This window comes from Neomonachus schauinslandi, chromosome 11 (genome assembly GCF_002201575.2).
Source record: "Neomonachus schauinslandi chromosome 11, ASM220157v2, whole genome shotgun sequence".
NCBI classification, from domain to species: Eukaryota; Metazoa; Chordata; class Mammalia; order Carnivora; family Phocidae; genus Neomonachus; species Neomonachus schauinslandi.
Genome location: NC_058413.1, coordinates 65961605 through 65984880, shown reverse-complemented (window position 1 = coordinate 65984880; position 23276 = coordinate 65961605). Strand labels below are relative to the sequence as shown.

The 23276-nt window shown below is 47.2% G+C and overlaps 1 protein-coding gene across 1 annotated transcript in view; it reads left to right on the top strand.

The window, feature by feature from the left end:
• The window catches only part of ME3 (malic enzyme 3), a 202317-nt gene that overhangs the window by 83769 nt on the left and 95272 nt on the right, over positions 1-23276 (top strand). The window contains exons 2-3 of the mRNA XM_044919338.1: positions 1302-1435; positions 4559-4708. Of these exons, the coding sequence (XP_044775273.1) occupies positions 1302-1435; positions 4559-4708 (284 nt within the window). The remainder of the gene's footprint in view (positions 1-1301; positions 1436-4558; positions 4709-23276) is intronic.

Below are 23276 nucleotides of genomic sequence, written 5' to 3'. Positions count from 1 at the left end.
AAGAAAGAAAGAAAGAAAGAAAGAAAGAAAGAAAGAAAGAAAGAAAGAAAAAGAAAGAAAGAAAGAGGGGAGGGAGGAAGGAAGAAAGGAAGAAAGAAAGAAAAGGAAGGAAGAGGAATGAAGGAAGGGAGAGAGAGAAAGAAAAAAGAAAGAGAGAGGGAGGGAGAGAGAGAAGGAAGGGAGGGAGGTGGAGGGGAGGGAGGTAGAAGGAGGGAAGTGGAGAGGCGGAGGGAGGAAGGAATTAAGGGAATATGTTAAAGGGATACAGGAGCCAACTGAAAGAGCTCCCAGTGGCCAAAGCTGAGTAACAAACAATTTGAGTAACAAAATAAAGAAAGGAGTATTGGCTTATAAACCAAAGTATAAAATAAATACCCATGAGTCCATTCTAATATAAATAAGTGATTGAATAAAAAATACATGGGGGAGAAGAGACAAATCTCCCATGCGGAAGAGTTCCAAAAAAAGAAGTCACTTTACAGCAGAGATTCCTGACAAGCATGACCCAGCCCGGTATTCAAGGTCATGATCAAGATTGGTATCAACAGTGATAAATCATGTTGAGAGTATGGATCTTGATCTGATGTGATCAAAATGGCACTTCACCTCTGTGGTCTTCCTTCTAAAAACCCATAACCCCAGTAGAGTCATGAGAAAAAGGAGACCAATGCCAATAGAAGGGTACTGTATGAAATACATGAATGGTACTCCTCAAGACTGTCAGGGTCATCAAAAACAAGGAAAGTCTGAGAAACTGTCGGACAGAGGAGCCTAAGGAGACATGGTGACTAAATGTAATGTGGGATCGTGCAAAAACAACAACAAAAAGGGCCTTAGGGAAAAACTAAGGAAGTCTGAATAAACCCTGGCGTTTACTTAATAATAATGTGTCACTTTAGGTTCATTAGCTCTCACGAATGTACTGAACCAATATAAGATATTAATAATAGGGGAAATTAGATGAGGGGATATAGGGGAACTCTCTGTACTATCTTCCCATTTTTGCTATAAATCAAAAATTGTTCTAAAAAATAAAACACATCTTAAAAAAACAAAAACTAACCCCCAAAAGCTGACAATGCAGATATTTTCCCCACTTTTTTCCACGAAGAAGCTGAAGATCAGGAGAGTCAAAGTAGCTGGCACAAGATTGCTCAGCTGTTTAATTGGCGGAGGTGGGATTTGAATGCAGAGCCCACTGTTGAATCAGTGACTTTTGCCTGTCTGCTGACCGGACCTCTCTGTTCCTCAGTTTCACGCATATCCCTTCATGTGCGTGTGTTTCTTTCTTGTTCTCTCAGGGGATGGCCTTCACACTGGAAGAAAGGCTGCAGCTTGGAATCCACGGCCTGATCCCCCCCTGCTTCCTGAGCCAGGACGTCCAGGTTCTGCGGATCATGAGATACTACGAGCGGCAGCAGAGCGACCTGGACAAGTCAGTGCCTAGAGTCTGCTCTCTCCCCCCAAGCCCCGGGCTCAGGTGTTTCCTGTGGCACACGGGTTTTCTGGTACTCTCCAGTAGGAAAGGCTGAGAGCCCTGAGAGATCCCAGCCCCGGCCCCACCTTCCACAGGGTGGTGGTCTCCCTGAGCCATGGGGCTTGTTATGACAGAGGCACAGTCAGAACTGGGAAGGGAGACTGGCTTCCAACAGGTGCAATCTGGTTGGGCCTCTGGGAGATGGTATCCGTGTCAGCCCGAGAAGCACTGATAAGGCTTCAGCAAACAGTGGTGGGGTTCATGGAAGGCATTTCGCTCAGCAGGAAGAAGGGGAGCGAGTGGGACAAGTGTGTCGAGGAAGTGGTCCATGGCCCAGGTCCCTGGTATGAAGGGAATGCGGGGGGAGCAAAGCGGAAATGCACCCCAACACCTTGGAAAGGACCTAGGATGTCATATGTTAGAGGTTTATGGGAACCGTTAATAACCCTGCCGCCCCTCTGGATTCTCCCAGGGGGGGATATTCCATGAAGAGCCAACTGAGGGATCACAGGGTCAGCTTTGTCAGTTTCACTAAAGAAGGTAGTGAGCTCCCAGATCACATGGCTATGAATTGGTACAGCCAGGATTTGAACACAGTTCGCTCCAGAGTCTGCTTTTAACTGCTCTGCTCTGCCATAGCTGGAGGCATTGGAGCTTAATGGCTACAAAACTAGACTCTAGTGTCAGACTAAGTTCAAATCCTCATTCTACCACTTAATAGCAAAAATTACTTAGCCTCTCTAGGTCATTCCTCATTTGTACCATGAGTTTATCAGTGGCATCTAACTCATAGGGTTATGATTAGGCTTAAATGCATTAGTATTTTAACATGCTCAGAACACTTACATAGTAACTGTAACTTATAACAGGAGGCACTATGCAAAAGCTTGTAAAATAAATATGGCACCTTGCTATGGGCTCCAGCAGAAATTTAGGGGGAGGATATGGGTTTCCCTGCATATCTATAGAGCTTAATGGCCAAGACTTGGGGTCGTTGAAGGTGTGGCTGCCCCCCTAGGGGTAGAGCTCAGCAGCATGTTAGGGTGATCCTGCACCCACCTTCCTGTGCTCCCCCCACAGTAGCCATTGCTTCTAAATGGTAGGGGATAAGGAAACCTCTGCCTATTCGCCCCGCCCTCTATTCCTGAAGGGCTGAACACTATGGATATCACTCCCATTAACTCCAAGGCCATACTGCAGCCCAGGTCAAATGCTCTTTCCCTCTTGTTTATTCCACTCATACTAGGTCTAGTACCCTGAAGAGCAAACCAGAAAGTACACAATGAATTCAACCGACAACATTACACATGCTCTAACTTTGAACAACCTGAACTTTCCTCTTTTGTTAAATTTACAAAGAATTAAAGTCTAATGTGAAATCCCCTTTCCTCAAAATTAGAAGTCCCAAATCCTTACCTCTCCAGTTTTTTTTTTCAGCTAGGTAGACCTTACTTATATGCCAGGGAAGATGTGGCAGGCCCAGGGAGCAGGGGGGTCATGCCTGATTCTGGGAGCTCCAGAGAGCTAGCTCCCGATGCTCTGCTGACTACTCTAACCCACTCATTCCTAGAATCCCTTGTTTCAGCAGGTGCTCAGGGAAATGCTAAGGAGGCTCCCCAGCTTCTTTTGGATAAAGGGTCATGGTACGCTGGTAAATGTTTACTAACTCGTTCTGGGACACCAAGGGAGCACTGATTTGTAGCATTTGCCCGTATACTCCCAACCATGACCGATTTCAGGTTACCATTCGACATCACTGAATGCAGAATTGGGAAGAGATGTGTACAAATGGCTACTGAGTAAGAGAATGCTCATGCTAGTAATGAGCTGAGATGCTGTCTGTTCTAAGCAGAAACCCTCCCTTCCTTCTGAACACTATTTTTAGTTCTGGACCAGTGCCTTTGGGGAGGAAGAAGAGACTGAGGCCCCAAGAAGTCATGTGACTTCCCCAAAGTGACAAAACTAGGAAACAACAGAGCTGGGATTCAAATCCAGGACCCTGGTACCACACCCAGGGATCATTCCCCTACGGGAACAACTCTCCCACCCCATTCCATGCCAGGGCTCAAGTACCTCCATGCTCTCCTAAACTGTTATCCAGAAAGGGTGTCATATCAGTAGTCATCTACACCCTATCATGAATTTCAGACCCTGGGTTTTTTTTTCTCCCAGGGTTTTTGCATTTTCAGGACTGTGAATGAAAGGCTCTTTTCCTGGCTTAGTGATATTAGGCTTCAGGGAATAATAGGTGAGAAAGAGATTTTTTTGGAGCATGCCAAGCAGTACTCAGCCACTTGTGAGCTGTGGTTGTGACAGGAACCGGCCCCTTGGGGTGGGAAAGCCCAGTTCATATACCACTGGTGTGTTCGGTATCTTCCTGGACCCTACTCCACCCCAGCATGTTATGATTCTGTTGTCATTCATCAATGTCCACATAGTAATAACATAACTAGCCATCTGGCACCATGGTTCAGATTCTAGAGTCAGATTGCTTAGGTTCAAATCCTTACTCTGCTATGAGAGCTGGGTGAGTGATTTCATCTCTCTGTGCCTTAGTCTGCTTATCTCTAAAATAGCCAGCATTTTAGCACCTATCTCACAAGTCTCTGGGAGTTTTATTTTATTTTATTTTATTTTTAAGATTTTATTTATTTATTTGAGAGAGAGAATGAGAGACAGAGAGCACGAGAGGGAAGAGGGTCAGAGGGAGCAGCAGACCCCCCGCTGAGCAGGGAGCCTGATGTGGGACTCGATCCCGGGACTCCAGGATCATGACCTGAGCCGAAGGCAGTCGCTTAACCAACTGAGCCACCCAGGCGCCCGTCTCTGGGAGTTTTAAATGAGTTAATGTAAAATATTTAGAATTGTGCCTATGCCATGAGTAAGAGTAAGTACTAGAAGGCAGATGATATTCTCGTTTCATAGAAAATGAGACCCATGCTGAGGAGAGATGGTGATTTGCCTATGAATGTGCCATTGTGAGCAGCTGAGTGGGAGCCCTGGGTCTGGGCATCAAGGGCCCTTAATGTTGCCACCTGTGGGGCTCCTGTGACCAGCTTGGTTCTTGTCTCCCTTCCCAAGGTACATCATTCTCATGACACTCCAGGACCGGAATGAGAAGCTGTTCTACCGAGTGCTGACGTCAGACGTGGAGAAATTCATGCCCATCGTGTACACTCCCACCGTGGGGCTAGCCTGTCAGCACTACGGCCTGACCTTCCGCAGGCCCCGGTGAGCCGTCCAGGGGCATGGGCTCAGGGAGGGGCTGTCTCATAAAGGGGAACCAATTCTTTCCTCTGGCCTTGCTTAATGGGACTCTGGAGGCTATGCCTGACTGAGCCAAAGGCTCGACAAGACATTTGATTTTAAGCACTTGCTCAGGAAATTACCCCATGCACAGAGAAATGAGCTGAAAGAGTATCTAGCAAGGGGAGAGCGGAGCTCCTCCACCTCCGGATGATAAATGCCCAACATGTTGTTCAAAGTTGGCCTGAGAGGTATTTCAGATTGTTTTTCTCTCATTATCCACCTACCTCCCACCTCCTGCTTTTCTGGGCATCTCCACAGTGCCGACAGCTCTTTTGCCAATTCAGGCCAATGAATAATGGAGTGTTGGATACCAAAGACTGAATTCTTTTGCTGACTCAAAGAACCAGTATTCATTCCTTCATTGGGGCTTGACTCAGATTCCACTTAAAATGTCATTTTATTAGGCAAAAATTTGGCACTACATTTTCTTTCAGAGCCAAAGAATTCGGGGTCAGTTTTCTAAAAAGATTGCTTGTTTTTTTTTCCATGATGAGTTCAGAAGATATATTTTTAAATATATATAAAAAAGGAAAAATGGGAGTATTTTCCAAAAATCCTCAGTGCAAGGTGCCTGGTAATTATCAATACGTATTTCTAATGCTGACGATAAAAAAAAAGTTGCTTGTGTTTATTATATGTTATGGGACATTGTTTTAGTCTGTGTTAGAACATGTAAAGATACAGTATACTGTGCAGAGATGTGTCATTTATGTTTCCATAGAATTTATAAATCTCCGTGTATAAATCATTTGCTATATGATGAACATGGAATCATGGATCTCGAACATCTTTTGTTAATTTGGAAAAACAGTCTTCCAGTGCTGAAGCCAGCATTTGGGCTGAGCCTTGCAGGCTGAGCCCAGAGACTGATGCCGGTTCCCCTCCTTCCTTTTCTGGCCGCACATCACCCTTGGCAGAGGGCGGTGTGTCAGATCTCATCTTCTGGGGGCGGGGGATGTGCAGCTGTGGACACTGACACGGCCTCATCACTCAGAATAGCCATGCTCCTGCAGTCCTGTGGGGGGCGCTGCACCGGGGCCCGGGAGCAGTTCTGGTCTTCAACCTAGCTCTTTCAACAGGAAAGAGACTCCTTTTCTCTTACTCTCATTTGGAAACCAGTCCTGGCAGAGACCTTGGGAGCTGACAGTACCTTTCTGAAGGATGCAGGACCCTATTTACCTCCCAGTTCCTACTCAGAAATGATCCTCCCAGACCCTCCCTCCTGCCCAGTGCAGGTCAGCTCATTTCCCTCCTCTGAGGCTGTCCGCAGCCTCCAAGGCTTAAAGAAACAAGTCCAGTATTTTGACAAAAGCAAGCCTGTCACAGCCCAGCTCCTACTCAGAAATCCCATGCCCTAGCTAATGCTGATCTGTTCCCCATGCCCAAGGACTCCTGGCACTCTGGCCCTCCACCCCTTCATACATGTGGTCCTCTCTGCCTCCCACATCTGTGTGCTCTCCTCTCGTTATTCTCTGTCCATCAGAGTGGTGGCTAGCCATAAAGTCACCCAAGACTAGGCTTCTCTGCCGTCCCTGATCCCCCTAGGCTGAACTGCTCACACCCCCCTCAGGCTCCCTTGCAATTCATCACATACTTCTAGTCCATAGTTATATTTTTTGTGCTTCATGTTTTTAATTATGTGTATACCAGCCTCCTCTACCAGAACGCAGATCTCTTGAGGGGCTGGAAACACGTCAGATCCATTTGTGTGGACTAGGCCAGTCCTTGGCAAGCACCTGACGCTCTGATGAGAAAGTAGCATTGCATACTGACTAGGAAGAACTAGATCTTTGCTGTCGGCCCTGAGTTTTAGTCTCCTTGACCTTGGGCATGCTCCTTATCTTCTCTCAGCCTTAATTTCCACATTTATGAAATGCAGGGAATAGTACTACCTACTTCAAATATCATTGCGGGGATAAAATGTGAGGCGTGGATAAGGGACCTGGCATAAATGTGAGTGTCGAATTGCCTTCAGTGACCATTACAGGAGGAAGGAAGAATTGCTAAATGTAGGGTCATATTATACATAGACGCTATTAAATTTTTAAAAAGAAAATTGAGTCACTGAACACTTAATGAACTCACACGTTCAACTATAGACACGATTTGGCTTTTCCAGAACCCGCTGTTTCCCGAAGTCCTTTAGCCATAGCTCACCGCCTCTACCGGCTTGCAGCTGAGATCCAGTGGGAATGCAAGGCCATCCCACTCCCAGGCTGTGTGGGAGCCCTTCTCCATAGACTCAATGGACTAGATTATAGATTCAGTTGTGGTTTCCACATGAACCAGTAATAGGGTCAGGATCCTGTATATACAGCAGGATTTGCCTCCAGAACCTACTCTAGAATCCAGGGAGCACACAAAACAGAACTTGAGTTCATGAACATCTATGGAGGAGCTACTACGTGCTGGGCATCATGAAATTCCTCCCAAAGAACGAAATATGGTTCTTGACCTCAAGCAAATCCCCAGCACAGTGAGGAGCCAGGCAATAATGATAAAAGTTAAAAAAAATAAGAGATTTAATAGAGACAAAGAATTACAGGAGTACATGGAAGAGAGAAATTTATTTTCCCTCGGGGCAGTAGGAATGCTTCACAGAAGAGATGATATTTGAGCTGGTCCTGGAAGATTGACTAGAAATTCCATGGGTAAAGAAGGAGGAATGGCCATTCCAGGAAAGGGCTTGGTTTTGTAGGCTTTGTAGACACCTGTGTGGTGAGCTCACTTGGGTATCTCCCCATCTCCTGTGCCTGGGAAGGAGTGTGAGGGGAGGGGAGGTAGGTTTTTACATCCATTGGCTTATAATGGATCCTCCCAGTGTCCTGTCAGGTTCATTTGGTAGCAGTATCTCCATTTCACAGATGGGGAAACTCCAGCCAGAGGAAAGGAACTTGTCCAAGAGCATAGTTGAGCAACTGTGATGTTAGAATTCTGACCACGAGAATCAGGGAAAGCCACACCAAAGACGTGACATTTGAGCTGGGCCATAAAAGACGAAAGTGAAGAATGGAGGCAAAAGTATTTGTTGATCCAGGCACACCCACCTTTCCCCTTGCTAGAATATAAGGCCTCTGGGACCTCGTCGTGGGTGAAATGGGAGAATAGAGAGACAGGAGAATTGGCCAGTGGCTCTGCCCAAAAAGAGGAAAGTGCTTGGTATCCTTCCCACCAGCCCAGGGGGTTGGAATCATGGGGAGCCGTGTCATTTGGGTTCAGGCCCCATTGGCAGTTCTTCGATGGGTCAGCAAAGGAGAGGGACGTGGTGGCCGAGTGGGGGGTTCATATAGGTGGAAACAGGGCCCTGCCACCAACTTAAGCCCAGAGAACCAGGTCAGCCCTGAGTGGGTACAGTCAGAGTAGTATAGAAGCTGGACACATAGTATGGAAAACAAGCATGCCATCATCCCAGCAGGAGACCTGCAGTTGACCCAGAGCAGGAGAAAAGGGTAATAATCACGATGCATAACTGTTTGCTGAAGGCCAGGTACAATCCTAAGATCTTTATATGTATGAGCTCATTTAATTATCACAATCCCCCTAAGAGGTGGGTACTACTATCATCCCATTTGTAGATGGGGAAAACTGAGGCACAGAGAAATGACTTGCCCAAAGTCACACAGCTCACCCCCAGCAAAGCCAGCACTCAAACCCATGCAGCATGAACCAGAATGTGGACAGGTACCACTGCACTCCACTGCCTGCTGTGGTCTGGGACTGGTCACATTTGGTGGGCATTTCAGGCTGGGTGCCCTTGCGGCTCCAGGAATGCTTGCTTGCCCAGAGCTCTTAAGGTGGGGATCACTAGATCCTGTTTCCTGAGCCTCTCTTGGGAGAGAATGATCCAGCCAGGTCCTGGGCCCCGGGCTGTGTGGGGCTGAGGCAGGCATAGGCAGACTGAACTGTATTCTTGGATTCTTCCCTCACACTCCTGGTACAGACTTCCCGCAGGTTTTGCACAAACCCTCCTTCAGATGATTACCCAATTAAACTATTTGACATGTGACATTCTGAGCTGTTGCTCCAGGTTTCCATTTGGCTGCTTTCCAGGTGTTGATTCCACACCTGCCTTGCTCTTGAATGAATTGAGAGTTTGGGCTCCACCTCAGCCCTGAGCTTCCTCTGAGGCCTGGCTTGGAGTGGCTTTATGGATTAGCATCTGAAAGGAGGACAGCCCCAAGGCCAAGAGGGAGAATGCTAGCTCCTCTGGGTTTCTGAAATGATAAACACTCCTGCCAGGTTCCCAGGAACAATGGAGTCCTCTGTGAAAGGGCCTGCCCCCCTCCAAACTAACTAATTAGGTCCAGCTGATGCTAAAATTAAACTCCCAGCGTGCCTGGGGCTCTGCATCACCTCACAACCTTGAGGGAGATGCTAGACTATCTCAGGGGCACCTGAATATCCCCGGGCAGACAAACACAGCAGAAGGTTCTGGGCTCTGTGGAGCCTCCCCTGCCCCTTCCTGCCTCTCCCTTGGCACACCCTCTGCATGTGCCTCCATGGGCCATCAACCCTGCATAGCCTGGCTTGAAGCAGTGGCCTTGAATGTTGTTAACATGTGACTCAGAAGAGGAGCAAGCCCCGAGTAAGGCCAGGCAGGAGTCCAAAATACAACTCAGCTAAGGAGGGGCTGCAGGGGTGTAGACTGCTGTCCAGTGAGAGGGAATACCCTCCCTTCCCCCAGGCACCTCCATCTTGACCAACCTGGTCAACCCTGGATCACAGGAACTGTCCACCTTGTGGGCATGTCGTAAAGGTCAAGTGAGCTAAATGTGTGTGAACGTGCTTTCTCCATTGTCCATTTCCTCCCAAGCTTAAACCTTGTCTTCACTTTCATCCTCTTGGGCTCTGAGAGATGTGCACATCCCTGGAAACCTAACATTTCCCAGCCTCTGTGTGGGGGTCCCACCTGTATGGGTGATGAGGGCTACGTTGTGGGTAGTAGGAGCACGGACTTTGAAGCCAGGCAGACTTGGCCTTGAATCCCAGTTTCCAATGACTTTTGATGATTTAGCACCCCCTCGGTCTCCTCATGTGTGAAATGGGAGTGATGCCCATTCATGTGGCTGCTTGTGAGGATTCAGGGAGATTCCATGTGTAAAGGACCCAGCCCTCCTGAGAGATCTGCAGCTGTGACCTTCCCAAGCCACCAGCCCCAGGCTCTGTCATCTGACTCTGAGTCACCCTCCCCAAGAGTCTAAACTGTGACCTGGCGGAAGGCAGCTCTGTCCTCTAAAGTGCCACCATACTCTCTTGTTGGACGCAGACCTGAAATGATCTGTACTTGTGCCCACCGGGCAAACCTGTTGGCAGAGACAGGGGCAGACCTAGAGGCTGTGGTGAGTGGGAGAATCGAGGGTAGGAAGTGGGCCTTGGCCTCACTGGGCGGAGACTCTGTGGAACACACCTGAAGTCAGGTTTGGATTTGGACAAAGCAGCCCTGGGCCCTGAACCAGGCTGTTGTGTTCCTTACCTGCAAACTCAGTGATATGTTTACGGGACAGTAATGGCTACCATCTATGGAATGCTTATGATGCTCGTGGCGGGCCCTCAGCTAGGTACTTCAGGTCCTTTATCCCTGAGCCCAGAGCAAAACTAAGGCTAACTTGTCTAAGACGTCACAGCTGACCAAGCACCCGTTTCCTGTGCTTCTCCTGCATTCACAGTTGAGCTGTTTGTAGCCCTGGTCAAGGTGACACCTCAGAGATAAACATTTGCATGGCTGCCTTCATGTAAGTTCCCTTGCATGACTGGACTGCATACATGACGGACACACACACACTCTATCCCATGGTGGACAGAGCACTGGGGCTGGAGTCCAGAGGGAATGGGTCAGCTCCCCCATTAACCACATGGCCTTGGAGCTTGGCTACTCTCCCTCCCCAAGCCCAGATCACAGGGACTGTCCACCTCATGGGCATGTCGTAAAGGTCAGATGAGCTAAATGTATGTGAATGTGCTTTCTCCATTGCCCAGTTCCTCCCAAGCTTCAAGGGATGTGACTTTTTCATTGCTTCTTCTCCTTCATCCCAACTGCCAAAAAGGGAGTGGTTAAGGCTCATACTCACCTCCTTGGGCTTCCTGCTTCCCCGTCACTATGTCTGTTAAGCCATTGCCTCATTTTGTTTTTGCCCCGAGGGTTGTGGGTTATTGTTAAGCTGCTTTTGTTTTTGAATCCCTACATGCTTTTTATTTACTCTTTTATCCGTTTTGTTTTTACATTGGAACCTTTTTATCTTCAACCCTCTCTACCCACTTCCATCACCTCTCCCCACGTACAAACATCCCCACATGCCTCTGCTTCCCAAATGCTTACTGAAGCCATTTCGAACCCTACATGGGACCAGTGGGCACCAACATCTTGACTTAAAGCCCCTCTGGAAAACAAACACAACCTTACATCAGCAAACGTCAGAAGAGCCCCGACACCCAGGGACAGCCTTTGAGCCCATCATCATGTGGACTCCAGCCCAGCGGTCAGCTGATTGGGACCAGATGCACACACTCCCAGCGTAATTGGGAGGCAGACAGAAAGCAAGGCTTAGTGTCATCAGACCGGTTGCCTCCTCCCCATCCTCAGGGCACCAAAGTGCTGATTCCTTGGGCCAAGCCTGCGCCCCATCCAGTTACACCAGGTTTCTCTGCCAACCTGTTTCAGCTGTGCCGCTGGAAAGGCTCCCTGGAGCAGAGCAAGGCCACGGTCTGCAGCTGGGTCTGTTTAGCGTCTCATCTGGCAGCCCTGGCGTGGTGCGTGGAGCACTGGGTGAGGAGTCGGGAGACGTAGTTTGGAGCCCTCACCCCCCGCTTCCTGGTTGACTCTGTAGGCAAGTCACTTAGCTCCTTAGTCTCAAGTCAAAGTGTGGGGTTGGACTGAATGGCTTCTGTGATCTCTTCCAGCTCCAACCACTTAGGATCTATTAACCCAAACTCTATAACCAAGTTAGAAAGGAGATCTTTAAATGAACCACAGTCACATTATGTAGCTGAGCCTATTTCCCCACCTGTAAAACGAAGAGGGTCAAGTTAGAGCTGTAGCTCTCAGTGACTGCCATGCATTAAAAGCATGGGGGAGCTTTAAGGCAGAATCCCCACGGTGGGTCCCAGGCAGCTTTCCTTTTCAAAAGCTTGCCAGGGATTCTCATGGGCAGCCCGAGCCACAAACCACTGAGCTGGGTGATCCCTACAGTTTTTCCAGCTTGGAATTTCTGTGACTTTTGGGGTGGATAACCTGCCGTCCCTATTTTCCAGGCCACCTCAGCCTGGCAGTATATCGAAGATTAAGGTCATAATATAACAGAACCTCCATCTCCAGCTCACCCCTCAGCAAGCCTAACTGTTGAAGCTGCTGCCAGGTTCCTTCGTGTCTCATTCACAGGATTAGTGGAGGGGAAGGTGGGAAGGAGTCCCCCGGGTGCTTCCTTCCTCCTCCCCCAGTTTCCTCCCGAAGCCTCGGTCACTGCACCGAAGTCCTCCCTCTCCCAAACTGCACACGCCTCCCATGTCAGCAGTTGATTAGACAGGAAAATGCATCAGACCGAAGATGACCGAGCATTTGAGTGAGCACGTGACCAGCGTGGCCTGGCTCAATGTTGGAGTCCTTGTCAGGAATGTGATGGAAAAATGGGAGAAGTTCCATAGGGAGAATTTTGCAATTAGGAAGAGAAATTAAGGCAAAAAGGATGCTGTGGTTTCGACTTTAGAGTCGGGTCGTGGTAGACCAAAAGCAGATGCCAGCTATGAAGGAAGAGAAGAAAAGGAAGTAAATAAACAGATCTGTGGAGAGAGAACAGGGTAGGTGGGAGCAAGAGGAAGATGTAGATGGAGGGAGTGCCGGTCCCTAGCTTTCCACTCCAGCTCCTGTTCACAAACTTACCATAAACTCTTTCCCCAGAGGTAACTTAAGTGAACTTCCACCTTAGGTCCCTCGAAGAGCCAAGCTGAAAAGGGGCTGTGAAATTAGATGGATCTGATTAGTGCCCTGATCCCCTTGTGAATTGGGTGGGTGGGGCGAACAGGTTAAACGTAGGGCATCACAGATTAGCCTGCTTTAGAATACCCAGAGTCTCAGTAAGACGCAGATTTGAGGTGACCCAGATGTTGCTGGGGCAGGAACCACACTTTGAAAGCCACTGGATGAAAAGCTGGCGACAAGTTGCCCCCTGAAAATTTAATGGAGACCATCTGAAGGAAGCAGAAGGAGCAGATACTTCCAGGCCCCGCTGGGCGTTGGTAGCAAAAGCTAGGAGTCATGAGACGTAAGCTTTGATCCCAGTTTTAGAGTTTTAGCAGTGTGACTGTCAGTACATCACTCCCCATCTCTGGGCCTCCATGTGCTCATCTATAAAACGAGAGAATTTTATGAGGGGATCTCGGGGGCTCCTTGCAGTTCCAACCCTTATAGTCTGTAAGTGTCGAGCAGACTAGAGCACTATGGCTATACATTTGTCTCTGAGTGTCTGGCATTGAAGGCAGGAAGATGTAAATTAGATGAAAACACATACTTTTCATTTTCTGACAAGAAAAAGCTTGCAGGCTTATCTGCAGAAGTGTCATTTTGCTGAGAGCTCTGACTTACATACAGGCCCTTCTCAGGCAGACCAGCTGGGCCATCCAGGGTCTGTCATGGGTTCTTCCGTGCTTGGGAATTGATGCTGGAAGAGAGCTAAGGAAGTGCCACGAGGAGTCCTTCCAAAGCATGAGGTGGTTCAGCACTTACTTGACACGAATGTCACATGAAGCAAGTTAAATGTGTCTGGATCCCACATCAGTGAAACACTCTGGAACAGAGAGATACAGAAGAGAGAAGGATCATTTACTCTTGTGTCTGAATTACACTGCTTTCCTTGCCTGAGGGAATTGGCTTTCTCTTTTGTAGAGGAAGTTTGAAGATTTACATTTAAAAAAAAGTGAGTTTGTACTTAACTGCCTGTGATCTGCCTGGGACCTTAGCATCCAGAAGGAGCATCCTGCTGTTTAGGGAGGACCATTCAGAGGAACCCCTCAGCCATCCATGAGTTTGGGTGTAGGAGCTGCAAGTGAAGGTGGGAAAGGTTGAGCTGCCCCGCAAAGATGCAGAGATTCTATTTTTCTGCTCAAGCTGGAAGAAAATGAGCTTTATTAACTAGAACAGGATGTTCTGGGTTTGACTTCCTTTAGCCAAAAGCAGATTTCCCTGGCAATTTAAACAAACTGATTTTTGTTTCTTTTTTATCTGACTCTGTCCTTTTCCTCCTTTGTCCCTGGCAATCCCAGCCATGGTGATCAAAAGAATAGACGTGGGAGAATTTCCTTACTGAGAAGGAAATACGTACATACAGGCAGGAGTTGAGTAGACCTTTCCTCAAATAACCTTGATCTCTCATTAACCTGTAAAATGCATGACAGATACTTCCTTGGGTTTGCTTATGCTAAGTTTAGTCCAAAGGGAATGGCTTCTGAAGAGATGCTGCCAACAGTGCAAATATTTTGAAAGGCTCCGGACTAGACGAAGAATAAAGGATCATTGGCATAGAATTTCTTGAAGAAGAGTGAATTTCTGCCTTGCCAGAAAAGAACTCCATCACCAGCTGGTAGATTCCTAAAATCCACTATTATAGTCAGATCCTTGGATTGGTTCATTGCACCTACAGGAGTCCCCTCAAATTTTCCATGTGCCCTGGAGGGGTAACATTGAAAACTTTATCAATGAACTGGTTTCTTAGAGACTAATATTAAACCAGAATTTCCTAAAACCATAGAGATTGTGGGCACCTGGGTGGCTCAAAGGGTTAAGCATCTGACTCTTGATTTTGGCTCAGGTCATGATCTCAGGGTCCTGGGATAGAGCCCTGAATCTGGCTCTGAGCTCAGCAGAGAGTCTGCTTGAGGATTTCTCTCCCTCTCCCTCCTCTGCCCATCCCCCCACCCCGCTCTCTCTCTCAAATAAATAAATAAATAAATCTTAAACAAAAAAAGAGAGACTGGGAGGAAGGATAGGTTTTGTGTGAATGGGAGAGGGATGGGAAGGAATAGGTCAAGAAGATTCCGTCTGGGATGCTGCAGATGGAAACAAGGCTCCGGCATGGTGCCCCCGTGTTATCTCAACATTGTCCAGAGGTTACTGGAGGGGAACAAGTGAAAAAGCCAAAAGAACAAAAAATAATGTGGGTGGTGCAAGACAGACTTCTCCAGCTTGACAGCACTTATCAGATGAGCTCCTCTCCTAAACCCCAAGCTTCAGGAGGGAAATGAACTGTGGTTTGTTCTTCTCTGTGTCTCCCAAGGTGCTAAGCATAGTACCTGCAGGCACTTAGCCAGAGAGAACACTTAAAGACTGTCTTCTGATTAGGTTTAACAAGCATTGATTAAGCACCATCTTTATGGTTGGCCACCATCAAGTACATGGAAGATCCAAATGGAATAAGATAGTTTATTCAAGGTCTCTGACCCTGAGGAGTTCACAAGACAGCTGAGAAGAGCATCTCCAAAGTAATATAAGCCAGTTAGTAAAGTGTGGTGGGGATTGTCTAGTTTACTCTGAAAGTATGCTGGTAATTCATTGTGGTGAGAATTCTCCCCACTGAATTGTTGGTTCTTGATCTTAACCTTAAAAAACGGATTTTGATTCCCCTTGGGAAGGTGGCCCAGTACAGTCCCTGGCATGCAAAGATTTAGTGGATGAGCTCCAAGCAGGAAGAACTGCATAAGTAAGACACGTGTCTGGAACAAGCCAGGAATCACAGACCCTCAGGACCGGGAATGCAGAAGACACCCCAGGTTGCCCCTTCCTCCTTCACAAAACCCTGGTCATGTTTTGTTTTGTCAGTGATCTTTCTTTCCCCAAATGGCCATGTGCTTTGAGGAAGTCTTGGTCTTTCCCAGCACCAAGCAGTGGGTCCTAAATAATCCTGGCCAATCATAGTTAAGTCCTTTGGCCAGTGACAGTTCTGGACAAAGAGAGGGGATGGTAGTCTGCCCGAGGACTTCTGGGAAGGTGTTTCTTGTCCCAAGAGAGCTCCTTCTTCCCGGGACATTTTCATGTCTGTGTGGGACGCATGGAACTGTGATGATCATCCTATAGTCGTGAAGAAAACAGCCCAGGGACCAGGCCAGACTCAAATGGTAATGCAGGCAACCTGTGTCCTTGGTGACATTGTTGAGCCACTAAATAAACAAATCCTGGAGCTGCCTTCCCCTGGACTTCTTGTTATATGAAATGAAGTTCCTCTTTCCAGTCAGTTGAGTCAGTTTTGTGTTGCCTGCCGCTGAAAGCAGTGTCTCTTCCTGAGGGGATGCTTGAGTCACCTCTGTCACATAGCAGCAGCTCACGTTGGTTTATTCAGAACTTCCGATGCACCAGGCACTCTTCTAGGTGCTTCACCCATTTAGGCCCCACGGCATCTCTCTGTGGTAAGTAATACTATTAGGCCCATTTTCATGAAAAGGGAAACTGAGGCACTGCACGTTGAAGTAACTACAAAAGGTTACACGTCTAGTACACGGGAGAGCCGCTCAGGCTCCAGAGCATATACCCTCACTGCTGCCTGCGCGTCCTTCACGAGCCTCTTCCCTCTGGTGACTGAGTATGTCTGGCCGGAGGGCTTACCAGGCCCGGCCCGCAGCCCGTGCAGGGGGTGTGAGGAGCTCACGCCGCCGTCGGGCTGGGGGAGGTAGGGCTGCTGTGAGGCGGAGGGCGGGGTTGGGATTCCATTAGTCTGAGATCATGGTGCACTTCTGAGTGGGGGACTGTAACAAAAATGTTTTCCTAAAAGGATAATTCTTGAGGACTCAAGAGGAGAGGCCACAGGGCACTGTTGTCTTTATGGAAGCACCAGGAGAGCAGAGGCAGAGAGGCTCCTAGATGTGGAGATGAAGGTGAGGAAGAGGACCCTGCAGCTCTCGGATGCTGGTGGATGGGGCGGTGAAGGGAGAACTGTCGGATCCGAGGGTGTCGGGGCATAATGGCGTCGTGGAAAGTTGAGATGGGCTCCAGAAATGGACGCTCAAGCTGGGTGACGACCACCACCTCCGCTGCCTTTCACTGAGTGGCCAGTACGGTGACGATCATGGTACCTTTATTGTCTCTGACTCTCACAAGTCCTGAGAGGTCAGAAGCCATGATTGTCCCCATGTCACACAGGTTCGGAGGTCATGGGGGACTTGCCTAGAGCCATCGGGCTAGTGAGTGGCAGGGTTCAAACCCAAGTCCGTCCTATTCCAACGCCTCCCCCTCCTTCCTCATTGGAACTCCTTCTCATCCTGCATTGCTGAAACTTGGCATTTCTGAATCACGGGTCCACAAATAATTCACACCCCCCGCCCCCAAACAACAGGGGCAAAGCCAACACGTTCCGTAGACTGAGTGGCGTCCGAGGCAGGTGTCTGCAGGAGCCCCACGTGCGTCAGCTCGGCCTGAGTCCGCTGGGCGGTACCGTCTCACGGTGCCCTGTTAGAGCACAGCAGGGAGAGAGCCAGAGCTTGCACCTCGGCAGGTCCTGCACACCTGCACGGACAGAGCCTTTTAGGCAGGCAGCAAGGACACGCCAAACGCTTCACGGCTCCTGCCCCCATGACCCTCCTTGAGCTGGTGTCGGGATAGTAGATGACTCCAATTTTAGAAGCACAGATGTTATCTGTGTGCCACCGGCAGCCCATTCCCCAAAAATCCCAGCCAGCACTCCACTCTGGGTTCCAAGACAGGCGGAGGCACTGGCCTCTTAAGAGGACTTTGAAAAGAGTTGCCATCTCTTCAGGAAGCCGCAGCTGGAGCCCTGTCTGTGAGGAGGCGAAACTGATTAGCTCTGAAGCCAGCCTGGGCTCTGTCTGCGATGCTGTAGGTTCACCTCCCTGTGCAGCTATACACAGTGAGAGGGTCCTGCAGCTGGACATCAACCAGCTCAAACAAAGGCCCAGGGGTACAAGTCAGGGGAAATGGTAGGACTAGAACTCAGGTCTAGAGATAGATGTCCCCCCATCATTTGAATCAAGCTTAATTCATAATTATTACTTATATGTATAAAGTAGTTTGAAGTTTTAGAATGAATTAACATACAGTCCCACCAGCTGCTCTGTGAAACAGGGCAGCCCCTTTCACTTGAGGAAATGGGGGATTCCTAAGGTTGACTTCCCTAGGCTGTACAAATAGTAAGAGGTAGAACTGAACTGTTTCTATTTGCCATCCAGGACTCTTCCCACTTCTGGACGGTAAGCTTGTGATGGGCAGGAGCCATGTGTGTTTAGCTTACCATTAGACACCCAGCACCCAGCACAGAGCCTGGCATATGGCCTTGTTGGATGGAAGGAAGGTGTATGGAGGATCAACAGAATAGGAGCAGTGATAGAAGAAACTTGCAGTCTCATTTTCCTGATGACTTCTAATAGAATCCTAGATGAGGGGCGCCTGACTGAGGGGCTCAGTCAGCTAAGCATCTGACTCTTGGTTTTGGCTCAGGTCATGATCTCAGGGTTGTGGGATCGAACCCCCAATCATGGGTCTCCCCACTCAGCAGGGGGTCTGCTTGTCCCTCTCCCTCTGCCCCTCCCCCTATGCTCTTTCTCTCTAAAATAAATAAATCTTCACGAAAAAAGAATCCTAGATGAGTGAGATTCTATTGCTAATGACTCCTTAAAAACAAAGATCTTTAACTCTATTAATTTTGTTTAAAATGCTTAGTGTCTTAAAATTTAACATTAATGTAAAAGATTATTTGATTCCTTTAAGAATCTTCAGCAGGTAGGCCTTCCAGGACCTGGGACAGAGTAGCGCTCAATAAGTGCCAGGCTAAGTGTTTCTGGAATTTAACAGAATGTAAAAGCTAAGCTGGGGAGATAAAAGTAATTGCAGAGTTTCTATGTTACTGGGATGATTAAAGAATAGAATTTATCCCCTTCTTTGCAAAATAACTTTATCCACCAATCTAGGCCTATCAGTTGGGAAGAAATCAAAAGCTAGAGTGGAATGTGGGGCGCCTGGGTGCCTCAGTTGGCTAAATGTCTGCCTTTGGCTCAGGTCATGATCCGAGGGTCCCAGGATGGAGCCCTGTGTCTGGCTCCCTGCTCAGGGGGCAGCCTGCTTCTCCTTCTGCCCCTCCCCCCTTTTCGTGCTTGCACACTCTAGCACACTCTCTGTCTAGCATGCTCTCTCTCAAATAAATAAATAAAATCTTAAAAAAAAAAAAAAAAGAATGGAATGCAATTATGACCTACATTTCCAGAATCTTGGGTTCCAGAGGATTAATAACCATGTCCAGTCCTCATCACAAATGCGATACAGTAGGTTTCACTTTCTGGCCAATGCGGGCTCCCCTGCAGGAGCCAGTCAGCACTTCCTGTGTGCCGCCTGGGCAGGGATGGAGATGTCAGGTTGTCATGGTAACGTTTCTACTGACCCAAAGAACAGATGCAGCTGGAGTGAACCTCCTTTAATCAAATGGGGGTGGGAGGAACAGAGTGGTGAGGAACAGAGAAACTTTTTTCTTTCTAGACAAAGATGGTGCAGGAAATTTGAATTTGAGTAATAGTAGAACACACTTAGGTAAGGTGCTGGCTAGAATAATTAAGATAAATACGCAATTAAGTTATTCTGATTATCAGACTGGGAGGTAAAACCTCTACGGAGGCCGGTGGTTTAAGACTTCTATAAAAGTCCACTTACTACAAATTACAGCCTCCAACTTTCTTTCCCAAGATTCTGATTCACTCTGTCAGGAGTGGGGCCCAAGGATCTCCATTGTGAAATTTCCCACAGCTCATTGTCCCCCCCAGGAAGTTTATTATGAAGTACACTGGCATCTTATGGACCCTATTTTCATAAACTCTGCTCTGGGTAAACACAGAGCATCAGAGATCAAGTTGGAGCAGACTCAGCTGTTCTCACCTGATGGGAAAACTTAGGGAAAATAAAGGCTCTTTCCTACTTAGTCCTAATTTAAAAACAAAACAATAATAAGCTACTTTAGTTAATATAGTGCACTTTCTTTTAACCTTACATTTTGCCAAATGCTTCATTAATTGACAGAAACCAGGAGTTTTCCCTTTGTCTGATGCCCTCACCCCGGGCCTGACTCCCACCTACCCTTTAAAACCCAGCCCTGATATCTTCATCTCTTGCCACCTCCTTTGTCACTCTCCTCCCTCCCTCACGGCAGAATGTTTTGCTCCTCCATCTGTGCACAGTGGCTTCTGCTAATACTCTGTTAATGAACTTATTACATTATTATTCAGTGGTTATTTACAGATCTGCTTTACCAGGCAGGAAGGTTATCAGACCATGTGTCTTAACTCATCTCTGTGTCTTTGTCCTTTCCCTTTCTGTCACTCCTGGCATGGCAGTTCCCTATATTGAATGAATGACTACATATGAGCCCCATAAAGGCAGGAATTTTTGCCTGTTTTGTTAATTGAAATAAATATCCCAAGTGCCTAGAACAGTGCTTGTTACATAGGGGGGTCTAATAAGTAATTGTTGAAATAGTTCATGAATGAGTGCTTCACCTCACACAAGCCAATAGAAAAGAAAGACTGGGGGACGCCTGGATGGCTCAGTTGTTAAGCATCTGCCTTCGGTTCAGGTCGTGATCCCAGGATCCTGGGATCAAGCCCCGCATCGGGCTCCCTGCTCAGCGGGAAGCCTGCTTCTCCCTCTGCCTGCCACTCTCCCTGCTTGTGCACTCTCTTTCTCTCCCTCTCTGACAAATAAAATCTGAAGGAAGGAAGGAAGGAAAAGAAAGAAAGGAAGGAAGGAAGAAAGACAGACAGACTGGACCTGCTATGTTTTTCAGCATAACAGTAAAAATTATTCATAGTGTCATCAATATTATCACAGTCTCCTGAACAGATGAAGATCCCCATTAAATATTTCTGTCATCTAATAGTTTGGGGTTTTATTGCAAGCATATAGCTCATACCTACATAAATCAGATCAAGTCAGCTTTTCTTAGCCTTACTCATTACATTCTTCTACTAATAGTAAGCCTGGGATGCAAAGGATTCCCTAGGCTAGTTTACATGGAATAATAGGAAAAATAGCTTCCATGTATTGAGCACTGACCAAATGTGCCAGGCATTGTACTTTTTCTGTATAGTTTTTCTTTTAATTGTCATATATAACTTTATTAGAAACGTTTCATTATCCCTATTTTACAGATGAGGAAACTGAGGCTCAAAGGTAGTCATTTGTCAAGGTCACTGAGCTACTAACCAGAAGACTTGAGACTGGAGTCTATGTCTGTCTGAGCCTCTGCTCTTGAGCTTCACTGTTACCCTGGTGTTTTGAGTTGAGTGGATCCAGTTGGGACTTACTTCTAACCAGAGAAGTATGCATCTTTCCCCAGTCATTTCAAAGTAAATACTTTCTTGTCCTTGAACATTCATGATCTTGATTTTTCTGAGACTTCTTCCTTTAAAGACATTTATGGTTGGGAGGCTACACTTGGTCAGTAGGACAAGTCAAGTCAGATGTCTCCCCACCCCCCATCCCATTACTCCTGATGAGTGGCCCTTTCAGACATTTGGTTCCAGGCACTTAAACTGTCTCTTACATGTGCTTCCAGGGATCAGGGTCCCTGAGGTTTGTACAAATGTTTTCCCAGTGAACTTTTGTCCTCTTGAAAACTGCATTCTGTTCTCCTTTATTAAATTCCAGCTTTCATGACTAATATGCGCTGATAGCTCTAGAAACGTTTATATAATAAATGAAAGTGGGCAGAGTCTTCCGCTTACAAATTGCTTCAAGATAGGATGCAGATGCCTGCTCATAGAATTGTCTCGTAAATGCTAGCATAAAATGGATGCGAGCTTTTGCAATTTCAGCTCATCCTTGGCCTAGGGGCTGATGTGTTTCAGTGGATCTTGATGGGGTTCTGAGCTCCTAGGCCATTTCTCAAAGGCCACAGAAATGTTTGACTCAGTGGGAAAAACTTTGTGTGACTACTTCTCAAACCTGCTTTGGAAAAACAAACACATAGGATGTTTTTTGCCTCCCTATCTTGCACATACCTGTAAACAAGCAGCCCACTGGCAGGGCCTCTGAGTCAGAGGAATAGCAATTTCAGACTCTCAGGTTTGATGATTATTTGCTTGGATAAATCAGAAGTTCATGTTAGAACAGAGTCATGTTCCTAAACACATACTGCCCAGAGACCCAGATTAACTAGCGTGCTTCTAGACGGCAGGAAGATGTTTGTTTGTTTTGTAAAGTGGAGGCATGTGTGGGTCTGTGCCATGTTCACGACCATAAAAGAAAGTGAAGAGTGTTAAGTGTGACTTCTCAGGAAAAAGGGGCCCTGAAGCCTCTGTGATTATTATTTTTGGAGGAGTAAATATTTCAGTAGAAAAAGAAACTCCTTTGTACCAACTCTGAGTTTTCTTGGCACATTTTAGTATTTTCAAGTAACAGCTGAAACCACATTAACCTTCCCTGTTCTAATTGGAAGCATCTGTGAATTGTAAAATTAGAATTTTTCGATTCTGCACTGATTTGCTATTTGGACAGGGGTGTCCGTTTCAGCTGAAATTTCCATCTATGGGATGGTTTTATTTTTCCCTCCTGATTATAAATTGTCTAGTCAGCCAATGATGTGATGGAGATATGAGGCACTCTTCATCAGCTTTTCCATGTATGCGTGCTTTTTAAATGAAAACCACACTTTCTTCTTCAGCTATTTGTACATCTTATCAGGATCCTTTTGGTTCAAAGAGAACAGATGGAGAAGTTCCCCCAATCCTTGGAATGTGACTCGAACAATTTTCTCCTGCCAAAAAATTCATAATCAATGACACCCGAGCAATATCTGAGATTTGCAAATTCCGGGAAGAAAATATAGAAAAATAATTAGAAAGTTACTCCTGTTTTTTTCTGCTAATAGAAGCCTGTATCCTAAGGGGCTTTGTGTTTTACAAATATCTCCTCAAACCAACGAGAGACCTGAGGGCACAGTGCCTTCTCGCCCACTTGCCTGTACTACTTAGGCTACTTGGCTCCGGGGTCCTACCTCGTCTCACCCAGCCTCAGTATTCTCATGTGTGAATGGGAACCACACCTGCCTCCCAGATCTGCGGCGATGAGTAAAGGCTGTAGCATCTGTAAAATGTGCCCAGTGGGAGTGTCTGAGTCCGTTCAGTCAGCTATCACAAAATACCACAGACTGGGTGGCTGTAAACCACAGAAACTTCTTTCTCATGGTGCTGGAGGCTGGAAGCGTGAGATCAGAGTGCTGGCCTAGCTGGGTGAGGGCTCTCCTGGGTGGCAGATTTCTCCTTATCCTCACATGGCAAAAGGAGCCCGGGAGGCTTCTCCAGGACCTCTTCTAAGACACTAATCCCTTTTCTGAGGGCTCCCTCCCTATGACCTCATCACCTCCCAGAGGCCCCACCTCCTAATACCATACAATGGGCACTAGGATTTCAACATATAAATGTAGGGGAGGGGGGACACATTCCGAGCATAGCAGCAGCTAAATAAATTTTGGCTTTCTTTCTTTCCTACTTTCAACACACGGTGACGGAGGTAAAA